Genomic DNA, 16,079 nt, shown 5'->3' on the forward strand with positions numbered 1-16,079 from the left:
CTTGTCTGCCAAGAAAGCTGGCGTTGGAACAGTTCTGCTGCTGCACTTGTCCCAGTTTTGCCCTTTTCTCAGATGCAGAGTAAGAAAGAGAAAGCTGCTTAAAAGAATGCTGGTTAAGCACAATACTGTACTTGTCTGTCAGAGGTGTTGCAGGATGGAGTCATGTGCTGTTTCACTGGCAATGTACAAAGGAATCTGGATCCTCAGGTGAAGGATTCTTGTGTCACACAGCCAAACTGCCCTTGCTTTGAGACCCACCCAGTCTGTATGTCATTACAAAATAAATAAGAAGAAAGCAGGCCTGCACTGGTACAAACAAGTGCTTGCATTTTAAACAGCTCATTCCCTGTTCCTTTCATTCCTCTTTATATGCTGCAAATGCCACAACCTTTCTGCAGCCTTTAAAAACTTTAAGAAATATCAGGATTAGAATATATCCTAAGCATATTTTTTACCAAGTAAAACACAAAATGCCTCTATTTCCCCTGCAGATTATTGATTTCTTTTCTAATCTTTCAAAGTGTGATTTAAAGCAACCTCTAATTTTTCTGTTTTAACTTCAGAGGTTTAGGTTTCACAATTTGCTCTACTTGGGCACACTTGCTGACACCCTGGAATGATGTTCTTCATACAACTTCCAAAGCTCACCCTGCCATGGCAGTGCTGCAAGGAAATCGTGGCCAGAGATATCCCACCCGAGATGTTACACAACAGCCTCCCTGCTTCAGCTGGTGTCTGGCACGAGAAACCATGGCAAAAGAGCTGGCTTGTTTCAAAACTGGTAATAAGCAAACAAAGTGCAGGGTGGTTTCTCTGCTATTTAGTTGGGGAGGGTTGTTTTTGGGCAGAACTGTCATTTCAAGCTGAGTCATACAAGGGGCAGGATAGAGCAGACTGCTCTATATCTATCACCTTGCTACTTTCTTGGGGCTGCCCAGAGAAATGTTGACTGTCTGTTCCTTAACTCATAAAAGTCATTTTGAGGAAAAACTTCTGCAGTATTCAAGAGACAGTTTTACCCTTTTTGTTCTTAGCTATTCCTTGACAACATCACAGGCCAAATTGCTTTTTGCAAGGGAGGAAGATATTCCTGAATAACCATCTGTATTGAGATGTTACTCTGGGATTTCCTCTCCAGTTTCCCCTCTCAACAGGCTGACTGTGACTCTGCTTCTGTCTTTTTAGTAGAGATCAACCTCTTTTTGCCATAAGCTGTGGAATTCAGATAATTCCTCCCTGATTAAGGGTAACCACTGCCTGATCAGAACCTCCCTCAATTTTACTGGGCTTTGAATCAGACCTAAAAGTTGTTAGCTTCTAATCATTCTGGTGGTAACTGAAGCTCTTCAGTGCCTGACAGATCAAATCTTTTACTAAAGGTAACATTAGCATTATAGCAGGACACAAAGTAAGAAGACATTTCACCATAATTCAGTGCAAAGCCTTTTAGAGGGACCATAGCATCATCTTCAGCTACTCTTCAATTACTGGTAAAATGCCTATGAGATTTCTCCATCCCCTCTGTTCTTACATTACAATATTTTTTGGCACATCACATTTTGTGCCATGTGGTGCCATGCTAAAAATAAGGAACAGGCTGCAAGAACTTCATTTGTGTCTATTTAGTTGTAGTGCTGGCATAAATTCTACAACTACTCTGCCGAAATATGATTTTAATGTGCTTCTTATCATTAGAGTGAATGACAACAAATTCTTACATAAAGACTTGCGCCTTAAACTAAGCAAAAATGGACATAAATTGAAGGTCCAATATGATTTCTGATGATTTAATGGATTTATTAGTTTCTTTAAACATGTATTCTGCTCATTCCTCAGGCAGTTGATGAAGACTTCTAGAGTCAGAGTTATGTTAGCTTTGAACACTTGACCACTTCCAATCGTATTCCATAAGAAGCTGGCCTAACATAGTTCTAAAGAAAAGTAATAGTTCAAGCCTAACATTACTAGGATCAATTAATGGGAAAAAATTACTAAAATACAGTGCAAGATTTTGCTAAACTTTAAAAAAAAATAAGTCAGCCCCAAGGTGTAGCTCAAAGACATACTTCTGCATTCCTGATTTTAGCTAGGCCCAGGCAGAGTTTATAACATTAAAGGGTTCTTTGAGACATTTCTTGAATAGGTCTGCCCTGGGAAGAATAATGAAAAAACTGGAAAAGTCATTGAGGCACAGGTTTCCCAGATTCTACAACCACTTTGTCAGATCCAAAACATCATGAGAGAGAGGTTCAGCTTTTGATCTGATAAGAGAAATGGAATGAGTGCAAATTGATAATTGCTGAAGTTTGGTCCACATAGAATCTCATTTGAAACACTGAGCTATAACTCCTAAATTAATGATGCTTTAAGCTTCTGGCATGATAAAACCTAAACACTGTGTGGGGAAAAATGTATGACTTTTGTTTTGCATTGTCTAAATTTGTAATTAAAACTATTTTTGGCAGGTAATTAAAATTTCAAGTGGGACATGATCCTCTCTTTCCCCTCAGCTCTGTGAGAGAGTGAACAGATTTATGCAATGCTGTTTCTGTGGTTTGCCTTGGAAGAGATCAGCCTGATTCAATGCTTCTCTCCTGAGGCTGAAGCAGATGGGAAATGTTACAATGGCAGTATAATACATGTAGTAATATCATTTATATTTTCAGATACCTTGGACAAAGTCACCCCAGTGTAACTCCACAGCCATAATGGATTTACATCTGAGATGAGTAAAGCAGCAGGGGGGCAAATTCTGCGCTGGCCTAAGTCCCTGCACAATTTTATTGGTTTCCCTGTAATTTCAGAAGTTGGAAGTAAATGAAGGATTTGGTTCTTGCATTTCATATTCCAGCGAAGGATTAAAGTGCTCTGGCATACTGTCTAAAGAAAAGAATCATATCTTTGGCTGCCAATAAATTAAGGGTATTTGTAATTCAGGAGGTTGTGGTAGGGTTCTGAATGCAAAGAGCATCATTAACCTAGATTCATCTGCAAAACAGTTTGTATTCATTCACTCCTTATTCCAGTTTGTACTAATTCACCCCACATCCATTTTGGACAGTTTGTTGGATATGGATGGCAGTATTTGAAATTCTTCTTAATCTGCCTCATAGAGGATATTAAATGGCTATTTGTACACTGGATACAATGCTCTTATTGTCAACCTCCTAGGGCTACTAAAGTAAGTATTGTGAGGGTTTTCTCAGGGTACCAAAGACAACTTAATTTTGGAGACACTTTTAAATATCAAGTTCTATGACTGGCCATTTTTCAAGCACAAAGACCTACGGATCTTCCTAACTAATTCCCTTGTGAGGTGAAAATTCACACTTTTGGTGCAGTGAAGAGCCTGCAAGCAGAGAGCTGGCTTTTTATTAATATCAGAGGTCAGCAGCTTTGCTACTGAAGTGGCTGCCTGAGGCCTGGCACACATTTAGCTCTCCCTGCTCTGTGCAGGAATAACCCCAGCTGGCACAGGGTGAGAATAAACAGCACCACATAGCCCAGGAGGGCTGAAACATCTGCAGCAGACACAACCTGATCCAGCACAGTTTATCTGCTGCAGCCCTTAAAAGGTAGAAGTGGAAGAGCCAGAGCCAGAGAACACCTGATAAATAAAAAGGCTCTGCACAATTCACTTTTTTTGATTCTTCACTGAAAGACATTTACAGCAATATTTCTCTCTTCAGCTGCTCAGAAATAATCAGTTGGACAAGAAAACCTCTCCTCTTTCTTCCCCCCACTCCTCCATATTAATGCTATTCTGTTCATACAGAAAAGAGGGAGCTACAAAGAGGACCACCCTGCCAACAGCTGAGCCACCAACAGCCTTAGAATATTGTGCAAAGAATCTTCAAAATGTCTGAGCAGATTTCAATTACTCTTTTCAACGATTTGCAATTCCCACTACGCAGCCTATTGTTTGCTTTCACTAGGACATTCCTCTCTTAAACAGCTGGCACAGAATGACTCTGTAGGGAAACAAGCAAACACCATACAGTAGATTAAAAGACAAAACCAGAGAAGCTGTAGGTTTGTTTTTTATTTTTTAAGAGGCTCTCATGAACATAAAAGTGTTTCCAAGAAAATATGAATCCTATTTTTGCTGCTTATAGCTGAAGGAAAGCATGGGGGATGTAGTTTATTCTTCTTTGATGCTCAGCATGGCAATTACAGTGAACATCAAAGGAACAATGAGCGATGCTTCCCATATTTCCCATTAACTCTGTTCGGATGAGCAATTGTTTCTGTCTCATCTCTTTGGAAAAATAAGATGCATTTTGTTCTTGCTTATTTTCCTAAAAGAAAATGGAAAGAAGGAAAAGAGAAGAAGCAGCACAAAGGGAAAGAAGAGAGAAAAAAAGATGTTAAAAGGCTGCAGACAGCATTCTAATGCACCCACTGGTCACTGGGCGTGAACTGCAGGGAGCTTCAGTGGGAACTGATTATGTCCAGGAGTCTTCCAAGAACTGCCAGAGCTGAATTGCTGTGGGAAGTATTTTCCAGACAGAGATCACCCTTTCATATCTACTGCTGCAAAACCTGCCTGGGTTGTTCCTGTGATTCTGCTGCCCTTTGCCAGGCTGGAGTTGGGAATAAAGGGGTGCCTGAGGCTGCCCAAGCAGCCCAAGAAAGGTTTGCACTCAGAAGGAAAGGTTTCACCTGGTGGGAGAGCAGAGGCAACTGCTCTCATCCCTCCCAGGTGGGATGCACAGTGACTTGAATGAGCAGCAGAAAGGGATGTGTCTCAAGTGGTTATGGATAACTTTGCATTTTGTTGAAGGCCAAACTCTGCTAAAGTCTTAAATCTACAAGTCACATCTCTCATTTCTTGACAGTCATTTGGGTGCCCTTTTAGCTGTAGGAGAAGGCCTAGGCTCTCAAAACAAAAAACCACATTCAGCCTTGAAATACATATATTTTCATTACCCTCACATTCTTCCTGTTCAAAGTCCTGTGCATACTTTCTCCTTCCTGGCAGACATCTCTTCATGGAGTACTTGTGTGAATCAAAGCAAGACAAAAATGTGCAGACATTGTTAAAGGAGGTACCATTTGCATTCTCATTCTGCTAGTTCATGTTTAAATGAAGGATTTGACATAAATGGGGGAAAATGGAAGTAGTCTCTGAGCTAATCTGAAAGGAATCTCCTCTGCTAAACTAAACAAAGCCAGAAGTCCCAGAGCTGAAGTTTATCCAAACTAAAGCCAACAAACGGTTGTTGTTGGAGGAGGTTATATCATGTTTTCCATTGTCATGTTGACATGAAACAGGCAGAGGCTTCCACTTTGCAAACTCAGACACAAGATTGGCTCTGAAGTAAAAATAAATAAAGAGAAGCAGTGGTTGGAAGTAGGTTAAGTTTCCTCTAATCAAAATTCAAAGAACCCTTCCTATAAAAGAGAAGATGAGAAAAAATAATGACTGCTTGAAAATATAAATGAAAAATACAATGTACTATACCTATATGTGAAAGATGAGCTACTCTACAGCAAATGGTGGATCTCATTCCTCCTTGCATACTTCCAGCATTTAAGATAGGGTTAGCAGACCTCCCCCGTCTCTCTTGTAGTTACAGAAGAGAATTTCTGATTCCAGTAATTCCTAATTTTTTACTTGGAGGCTCTCTTTTGATTAACCATAGTCAGAAGCAATGCAAGGTTAATATTTGAATTTTTTTTTTTAATACAGTCTCAAAGCCATGTGAGAAATATTAATAGCATGGCCACCACGTATAAATATGTAAATCTTATTTCCCTGAAACAAAGTCCGACTGTGTTGAATGGAGAAAAATCAGGAAATTCTGTGGGAATTCCTTACAGAATTTTCCAGTGACAAAACATCTCTTGTCAAGGAAGCCACAGAGAGGACAGAAAGGAAAGCTTCATGACCCCTGTGCATCAAAAGATTCAGTAGAAGAAAATCCCTAGAGAAATAACTGTCCTGCATCAGTCACCAAGGCTGTGGGAAGCCACCAGCAGTGGGCCACCACAAAGCACCTCTGCCACAGAGACACCACTGCTGTGACAAGCATGGCCCCAGAGAGCCAGCCCTCCAGGAGGAATCCACAGTATCCCCTGGGTTGCAGGTGGGCAGCACACTGAGGACCAGGGCTGCAGCATGCTCTGCACCCAGCCATGCTGCCCTCAACAGCTGACCTGAAGTTACAGAGGTAAAATAACACTTCTTGCACCCATTCTGGAGTAGGAATCACATCTGTGCCCAGACCTCCTTCTGTACAAGGTGCATCACCATGGATATTTAGAAGCAGGGATAGGCTGGCAAAGTATTGCAGCAGGTAAATGAAAACACAGAAATTTTTGTTCTGTTTAGGGTTGAAGGTTATTTATCATCTGCCAAAACCCAAAATCAGAATGTCTCAAAATTATAGACAATTGGTGGTAGATGCTGAACTCTAAACCATGTTAAAGTCATGTAATCTACAATTTACCAGGCCACAACATGGAGAATGGGCTAACAGTATTGAATCAGAACAAATTTTATTACACCTTTCTCAAGTCTGTTTTATTTTTTTGGGTGCTGCCAATAATAAATTGAACTGTGCTCCATCATATCAAACTGCAATGGTGTAGGACCCTAATCCAGTTACTTTAGGACCATAAAACCCCCTATTTGCTAACAACATATCTTTGCCATTGCCAACAATTTTCCTTTTCTTAACTGAGATCTTTTGCCCAGTTTCTTAAACAAGCATGACTAAAGGATATCATAATCTGGAGTTTTATGCTATGACCATTGCACTAATATCTAATTCTGTGATCTTTCACAAGTTATTACTCCAAACCAACAAATGAAATCTTGCAACTTTTACAGCAGCTGTGGCTTGTGCTCTTCAGCAGACTAGGAACCTAGCACAGAAAATCAAGAGCGATACAGTGCTCCAGGTGCCCGCTAGCCTGGGGAAGTCCACTTTGTTATGGTTTGCCCTTCCTGGTAGGCTGAACCTTTCAGCTCTGAAGATGTTGCTTTTAACCCCAAATGCTAAATGCTGCTCTGCATCATTTCCATTACCAGCCCTCAGTATGCTGTCCCAATTAGGAGGGCAGGTATGTCCCATTTGCTGCAGATTTCTGATTAAAACAAAGTGTGAACAACACTAGCACTTAACTGGGACAATGAATAATGGAACAGTGTCAGTCTGGTTTCTCAGCTGGAACAAAAAGTGGTGGTAATTTTTTTTTTTTTTTTTTTTTTTTGAGCAGCATTAATTACAACTCTCCCCCAGCTGTTGTGTGAGACTGGCATCAGCAGAGTTTGCAAGTGACACCTGGCTGCTTATTTCAAACCTCAACACTTTGTCAGAAGCTGGAAGAGGAAATATGATCTGCTTGTAATCTGCAGCACTAAGGGGAGAGCAAGCATAATGACTCTGAGCGAGGCATCAACAGTGAGGTTTGTGCCAGCAACAACACCCTTCTACCTCTGCCTCTTCCCCCTACAATAAAGCAGTGGATGTTCCAACTCTACCCCCTCTTTCAGAAAAATCAGTCTGTGTAGATTTGGTGATTTGGTCTCAAGTCAAAAACAAATCTGGAAAATAATGAAAGGGTTATATAATAGTCTCATTTTCCTAAGGCTAATGTGTTCCAGGGGTGTGTGATATAAAATGTGTTTATGAAATTTGTCATATTTCCAAGAACATATACATATAATGTTTGGAGGGGGTGGATTCCCCAGGCTTTCATTTAGCATGATTTTTCCAGACCAGAAAGGAATGTTTCAATTTTCCTAAGCATAACCCTGTCTGCTGTGTGCCTGGTAAAAAAATAGCTAGAAAAAAATGAAAGAAGAGGAGCAGACCCCAGATATTTAATTCCTTTGCACAGTCCAGGTTACTTATGATGGTTAATTATCTCTTGGCACACAGATGGGCATCATCTGGTTTTACTGTCAAAATTCTGGAGGGAAACCTTTCTGAGTTACCAAAACCTTTGAGGAGAGATAGTTCTGTTGTTAGCACTACCCTTAAACTGGAAATTCATCAACAAAGAGCACATGCGTGCAGTGTTCCATACAGCTAACTGCTAAACATGACAGTCTGGCAGTCTCACAAATAAACTATATCTGCACAGTACCCATCCACTTCACACGCTATCCAACCCTTCCCAGCTAAGAAAAAAAGAAAGCAAAATGGCCAAATCAGCTGTTTACAATTTTTCTTAAAATACCATTATTTTCTCTGGGATCAGAAATAGGTGCTCAGCAGGAAAAGTCATTTGCACGCTGCCTCCTGAAACCTACATGTAATGGTTGTATATCATTTTAAAACTGCAATTTGCAACTGCAAGTAGTAGAAAGGTCAGTAAGTCTTGTCAGAGAGATTTTAGCATTCAGCCATTACCTCAGAAATGAGTTTCCTGACCAAACATCCAAGATAATACTTGCATTACAAGGAAAACACTAAATTACCTTAGAGCAAAAAATTACGTGGAATAATACTGAAGGGTTTCAGGCATTGCTGTCCCACTGCTTTCAGAGCAGTAGAGTTTTCCTAATGACCTCAGCGAAGTTCCTCAAGGACTGGGGTGTACCTATGAGAAGTGTCCTGCTCTGGCTCACTGAAGTGTCCTTTAAGCACCACAGATACAACTGAGACAGGCCCAAATCCATCTGACTTCCCTTTTGGCACTGATGTGAGGGCACTGTGGATGTGCTTCCTTTGTAGGCAGTGGAAACTGCCAAATACCTCCAGCCTGGCTAGCTAAAACTCATTCTGTCTTCTGGAAGTAGCTGTCATGATTGTCTCTACAAACTCAAAATAAATGGGATGAATGCAGGCTGCCAGGCTTAGCAAATGCTTTCACAGCTTCGGTGGAGAATGGATTCCTTTCCTGAAGAAGCATTCTAATATCTTACACTTTTTAATAGTTTAATATGCAGGATGTAAAGGTGCCTTCAAAGGGTGGAACCCAATGTACATTGCTGGACTCTGAATCATCTGTCATGTCCAGAAGTCCTGGCTTCGTGTCCTGTCAGCCATCAGGGGGCATCTTATCTTGAACATGGGCAGGGCTGGAAAGCCCTGACACACATCAGAAGACCTGGATTGTGTCAAGGTGATTTCACCTCCAGGCTAAAAACATCCTGGTGGGTTACAAGGACATACAGCCTCTGAGTTCACAGAATATTTCTTGTTGCACTGTATCCTGATCCCAAGCTCTAGAAGAGGTTTAGCCTGAGGCTATACTCAAATCTCCATTCCAAGCTATTACAGCAAGACAAAGAAACACATAGCCCAGGGGTACATCTGACTACCCTAGGTTCAGTGTATACTGAGCAGTTTCCTTAATATCTTGCCAAGTCTTGTCTCCTGGCAGGCTTTCCTAAGGAAAATTTTATATTGACTTACATTTGATACTAACCATATAAACATTTTTCTTGACAAGAGAGAGCATTTCAGCATGTCTGGAAATTCTCTTTTTGGTGTTGGAAAATTTGGTTTCTCAGTCCATTCCCTGCCCTGCACATGAATTAGTGATATGAATAATCAACTCCTTCAATTATTATTTTCTGTGAGAAAAGCATATTCAAATGTGTGGAAAGAAGCATTCTAAAGTGAGGAGAGAATCCAGTTTTTAAGGGATAACTAGTGATTTATCAGAATCTCTGTGTAACCTCATCCCTGTAACTAGTGTGGAAGTTAGCCCAGTAAGGAAATGTTACAACCCCATGAAACAGGAATGTGGCAGAGAAATGAGAATACTCATTCACACTTCATTTGTGTATTGTTCTTCTACCCAAAATTTGCCATTTATTGAGTCAAATATATATTGCACCTCAGAAATGTCCAGGGATATGACTAGAGTGAGGGAAGGAGACCTGGCACTCAGGAGGGGTTTGTTTATGGAGGGAAATAAAATTGATGCTCCTTCTCTTTATATTGGATTGTGCCTTAGTGCTTGTCCCTCTGATCATAGACACAGGTATATAAAAGAACACTTACTGCATGGTAAATAGAAACAATATATATATTGTCTGCTGCTGTAAGCAGAGAAAACTCACAACACACATTTGCTCCAATTTTATAATTACTGCTTTTTATAATCTTTACAGAAGATTTTTGGAGAGAGAGTTTGTATACAGCAAGGCAGAAACAGAAAAGGATCAGCCCCCAGTAAATCCTGTTTACTCTCTACAGAATATATGCATTGATTATTTGTTTGGGTTTTTTTTAATAGACTTAGGCTTAGGCTGTGCTAGGTGAGGGTACTGGTGCTGCAGAGGCTGTTGCCTGCTTTGCTCACGCACAGATCCTCCTGAGCTCCAAGTGCTCAGTGCCAGCAGGCTGCTCCTGGTGGAGTCACCCACCCCTCGGCAGAGGTCCCTGTCCAGGTATGGTGAGGCAGATGGGTTTGCCATGAACTGGCTCAAGTAATTGTTTTCTTGATGTGTGACATACAGAGTAGTGTAGGGTATGATTTTAAAGGCATTTGGCTTTTCTTCAGATCACTACAGTTTCTTTGGCTGCTGCTTACTGAGTCAATTGTAAGGTTATTCCTTGCCTCTCTGTAGGAATAAATAAATTGCTGATCTTTCATATTTATGGGAAAGGAAAGTGTTTTATCTTAAGGAAGGACTGGTTTACAATATCTGACAAGCAGGAACTGAGCACATCCAAAAAAGGTTAGCTGTACTTGTGGAATGTCATCTGTTTAACTTAAATACTCATACCACACTTATCTTCACTCTAGGTTAAATTCTTGTATACAAAGTACTTCTCTCCCCTCTGAATTCCATGTTCAGTTGGTTTTCAGTGTTCTTGCTCTCTGTAAACATGCACACACACATTCACATGGACTTACACACACCATCAACTGCTAATCAGTCTCGTGAAGGGCTGAAACAGCCTGCAGATGCCTGATTCAAACTACTGCAGCTGAGGGAATTAATTTACCCTCCTGTTCTATGTCAAAGTAAAAATTCTGTAAGCTGACATATTTTCATACATCACTCTTAAAAACTCCTTCAATAAAAGCATTCAGAATTTTAAGGCTTTTTTTTCTGCACTCAAATTGTTGAAAGAAACCCCCACGCTGCCAGTGTAAGACAAACAAGTACAAAGGAGAAGTCCAAATAAAATAGCTGGAAGCAAAGACTTATTCCTTGTGAAAAAAAAACTTCCAGGCAGCACGGAACTAACAGTTATAATGTTATTCCAAGAGTTAAAAGAAATAGCTTAGAATCTCCTCAGTGTCTGTAGCAGGAAAACAAGTTAGAACAAGAACAAATGCAGCCAAGGCAGACAGCACTGTACAGTCCTTCTAACTTTAAAGAAAGCAAAGCAAAGAAAAACCTTTGGGATGATACTGCAAATCCCTGCAGGTTTCAGCTTCACCCTTAAACATCTGACTGCTGAATTAGTGAAGGAAAAGTGCTCTGGTGAGGTTCGTGCATACACACTTCTGACAAGCTATTAAAGTTATTGGTAAAAATAAAAATAAAATAAAAACATGAAATCATAAGAAGCTTGAATTACTCACCGACTTGTTGTGCCAAAATAACTGAGGGTTGAAACACGGCAAGAATGAGCAAAGTTACTTTTTGCACAGAGCTCATCGTGTCTAAATATTAGACATGAGACTCTCTGTGCAAAAATAAAAATGGGGGGGGGAAGAAAAAAATCTGTTCAAAATAGCAACATCGGTTGTTCCCTGCCCTTCCAGCACCGGGCCATGTACAGAACTCAGCCACAAGCATTCCCCAGCTTTGGCCTTAAATAGGAAAAAAATTGGCTTACTTTTCTTTTCCACCCCCTTTACTGAAACATGAGAAGAAGACCCATCCCCTAACAGTAAATGAATGATTAATATTTCTCTTGGCTTTACAGAAGACTAAAGTCAACTAAACAAGATACACAGCACATCTGGAACTTTTGTGTGAGTATGAAATGCACGCTGACACTGTATATGAGCAGTTAGTGTGCACTCCATGTGACATACATGCACGTGAAAAAACAGCCCCATGCCAAAGCACCCGGGGTAAAGCATTTTCTCATGGTAATTAGGAGTCAATGGGTAAAACCCCAAGAGGATTTTTAGTTCTTAGTGCTCCCTAACAAAGATAAAAGGTAACTGGAGGTGTAGCTGCACAGACTGAAAGAATCCCAGAAGTGGAGGAGCAAACCTGGGTATTTCTGCTAATGTGCAATCAGAGTTAATGAAAGGAAGTTCTGAAAATCATGCTTCTGTTCCAGGGCTTTTCTCACCATTTCCACCTCACAATGTGATTTTGTGTTACCTGAGGAGAAAGCAGACATTGAAAAAATTATGAAGAGAACAAGATTGCAAATCACAAGCATCAATCTCTCAAACTTAGTCTTTTCAAGTAATTCAGTTTGATGCTGTCATTACAACATTTGAAAGGAATGCAGAATTTTTTTTTGTCTGTTTGCTTCTCAAACAAGAAGGTAGGACTGAAAAAAAAAAAAAGAAGAAAAGAAATCTTGAAACTACTAATGCCTTTTAAACTAGTTATTTATTCCACACAAAACTTCACTGAGAATAAGATCAGAACACACAAACTTGTTTTCCAAATCAGGTGGTTTGAGCAGGTTTTGTTATGAGTCTAGTTTTGCTGGGAATGTAGCCTTAAAAGACCTCAGAGCAAATGCAGAAAGCTGCCACAGTGGACATCTCTGCTCAAACAATGATCAAACCAATGGCTGCTCTCAGTCAATCAATCTGATCCAGGTCATGTCCTGCAGAAGTGCTCATTCATTTGTTCTCAAGTGGTGCTGAGATTACAGTGACCCAGGGAGCCAAAAAAGGGGCCCACATCTCCTATTTTGTGCCTCACTAAATAAGAACAGCCTGAAGTTTCATCTGATAGGTACTGGATCTCATTGCAAAACCTATTTGTCTGAAATAAATTTGCACTTAAACTGAAACACCTTCTTCTGCTGGGGTCACCTGAGGTGGGGCAGGTTGAAGCAAGTGTGAAGAGGTCTTGAATAATCTGATGTCACTTTTAACATATCCTGAGCATTCCTTCTGGATCTCAAATGTTTATAAGGTATGAATGCCTTGATACATTCCAAAGGAATTACACACCACATTTTTTTCCCTGGATCTCCCAATACTCCATGCTGTCTCTGTTGCATTGGCAGAAATATTTCCTGCAGGTTTGGGTTTTTATATCTAGGATTATATCACTTAACAGGTTAGGTTATTTGGTTTATAGCATTCAAGGAGCTACAATCAACAAACAGATAACCAGCTTCTGTTGAGCCATCCTAGAATATAATACAACAGGCTTCACATTTTTTTGCAAGGTTCTGGAGTTAGGCTCAGAACATAAGACAGAACAAGAAATAAATCCAAGAACCTGGATTTGTTTGTCTCTCTTCAATAGAAATGTACAAACAGATCAAACCCTGGATAAAACCCATTCTCAGCTATAGGAGAGTGAAACTGAATTAACTGTTCTCAAGATTGCATTCAGGTCAATTTTCTTTAACAATGTCTGTGTGTTTGCCACAGTGATTGTTTAATTTTAATGAGGCCTAATCACTGTTATTTGATAAGCGTTCACATTTGAGGAAAAATAATTCATTCAGGGTCTCTGACTTAAAGACACTTTCAGATTGAGAACTGCATTTCTTTTAGCCCATTTGACCACAATAAACATTTCTTTAAATTTCTTAAATCTAAGCTTTTAAAAATAGAACACCCTTGGTGACTCCCTTATTTTCACTGATGCTTGCCTTCAGTTTTTACACTACAACACTTGCCTGAGTAAAATTTAAATTCTAACTTTTCTGGATTGTCCACCTTAAATATGATGCTATTCTATGGCTAGATTATGAACCCAAATTTAACCCTAACACCTACTATTTGCCATAGGAGTATCAACATGTGTGCTTAAATTTGTACAGAAATGAATCCTGGGGTTTCTGTATAGAAGCATAAACCATATCTTTGATGATTACATCCCACAAAAACCATAACCCTCATGTGGGTTCTGCAGTGTATTTGCTGTGGTTCAAGGACCAATGCACATCAATGCCCAGCTACATAAAAATTCCTCATCAGTGTTACCTTCACATAATAGTCGTTGTAGAATTGATTTCATAACTCTAGTGTAAAACTGTCTGGCAATTGCTACTTACTGTCACAAATCAATTCCTTTTGAGTGGCACTCACCATTTTACTTACAAGGCCTGAAGAAGCTGTGGCACAGCAACATTCCTTGAACATCCTCTGCACACTTTGTGTTCAAAAATTTCCTTTTCACACATCCTCTGCACAGAAACAGCCCCCTTAAAAAACAGGTTCTTGAGTCTTGCAGGAAATTTTGGATTATTTAGGAGGTAGCTCTTGATAAATACTCATCTTACGAGGGGTGCAATGTCTAGGCATCTGGACTCCAGCCTTGATGGAGGAACCTGAAACAATTGCTTGTAAAAGTTATTGAATGTATTTGTGCTCTATGGTAGATAGCATAAAAGATGTGTAGATCAAAACTGTTGACTCCCTCTTCAGAAGATGCTGGAATTTTCCTGCAATCTGGGATTCCTTGTGCCTGTTTGAGTATTGTGGTTAGTGACATTCTGCCTAAGAAAGACAAATGAGAGATTTGCTTTTACATATTTATCAAGTGACTTCTTGTCCACCCTGCCAAAAGTTCAGTCCTTCAGTAAGTAAATTATATAAATGTTGCTTTAAAAGTTCCTGAAGTTCTGGCCTGTAGAATCAGTTGGTAAATATTCCTTGTTTCTGAGAGCTTCATCTGAACTGAGAACCATCCAATTTTGCTATTACAGTTACTCCTATGCCAGCAACAAGATAGTTTGTGTTTTTTTTTTTTTTTGTTCTGCGTGGATTTCAATGCTACTAAAGAATCTCCAAATTTTAAAAGGAGTGTACAGTTTCACATCAATAAAGCACTGTGAATGGTGCAAATAGTGACAGAAAGCACAGTGGGGGAAAGAACTCATAAGAAAAACTGAGTCTAGAGCCACTAAACAAAGAAAACCCCAAAACATAGCCACATACTTCTCACCCATTCCTGTTTGTGAGCTAGAAGCAATGCAAACTATGACTGATGCCCTAATGGAGTATTACAGGAATGAAGGCAGCCAAAGAAATGATATGGTTTCATTCTTCTCCCATCTTTCTATCTTCACTGAAATTTTATCCTAAGACAATGGGAAATCAAGTTTTGAGACCCAGCCTCTTGTTCTCACGTCCTCTTTTTTCAGCTTTGCACATTCTCAAGGTTTCCACAAACTAAAATTCTCTTTTTTTTCCAAAGTCCTGTGCAGATTAAATAAAATCCCTCATCTGAGTCATGTTGGGAACCAACTGTGTTACAGCACAGCTGTGAAGGCTCTTAAGGCCGAGCCAACATTATGACTGCATACGGGTGAAGCAGAGACAGCACCCACAGCATTTCTCTTCCCAGCAGGAGGGACAGAAGCCAAAGCAGTTTAATGACCTCTGGGTGTACCGAGTGCTGGGGAATTTGACATCCATGGCCAGGGCGGGGTTTCTCCCTACTGAGCACGTACCTTCTCCTGTCACCAGGGGTGGAATCCCTCAATTCAGGCCTCTGGCTCCACGCCTTTGTGAGGATGCTCCTCCTTTTCACCGAGGTGGCAAAATTATTTTGAAAGGAATCCTTTCCTCTCGTCTGTGATCCAGATTTCCACTTGGCAACTGAAAAAACCCCAGATCTTCACTTCTTAAAGAAATAGCATAGTCCTGTGCACCTAAGGAAGTATTTGATGAAACAGCTACTAGATTTTCTGTCAGGAGAGTGTCTCATAAAGGCTTTTGTGCTCTGCAGCTTGTGGTTGTTGGACATCAACAACCACAAGCAGAAAATATTTCTAAATTTAGGAAAAAACTCGGTTCTGAATTTGTATGTATGCTTAATTTTATACAATCACAAAAAAAATAGTATCTTGATATATCTCTAAGTAACAACAAATGTGTTAAATTCATCAGAAGAACAGTCCAAGAACGAATTATCTTAAAAAGAAGGATATCCTTTCCACCTCAGAAAGGGTGTAGAAAGTGGAGGTCTATCATGCAAATCATTCCCTCTTGTTGGCTCT

The 16,079-nt window shown here is 40.0% G+C and overlaps 1 protein-coding gene across 1 annotated transcript in view; it reads right to left on the bottom strand.

Annotated features, from left to right (window-relative positions):
• The window catches only part of COL3A1 (collagen type III alpha 1 chain), a 49,298-nt gene extending 37,523 nt beyond the window's left edge, over positions 1–11,775 (bottom strand). The window contains exon 1 of the mRNA XM_059853460.1: positions 11,503–11,775. Coding sequence (XP_059709443.1) covers positions 11,503–11,578 — 76 coding nt within the window. The 5' untranslated portion in view covers positions 11,579–11,775. The remainder of the gene's footprint in view (positions 1–11,502) is intronic.
• Positions 11,776–16,079: the final 4,304 nt, after the last annotated feature.

This window comes from Haemorhous mexicanus, chromosome 8 (assembly GCF_027477595.1).
Source record: "Haemorhous mexicanus isolate bHaeMex1 chromosome 8, bHaeMex1.pri, whole genome shotgun sequence".
Lineage (NCBI taxonomy): Eukaryota > Metazoa > Chordata > Aves > Passeriformes > Fringillidae > Haemorhous > Haemorhous mexicanus.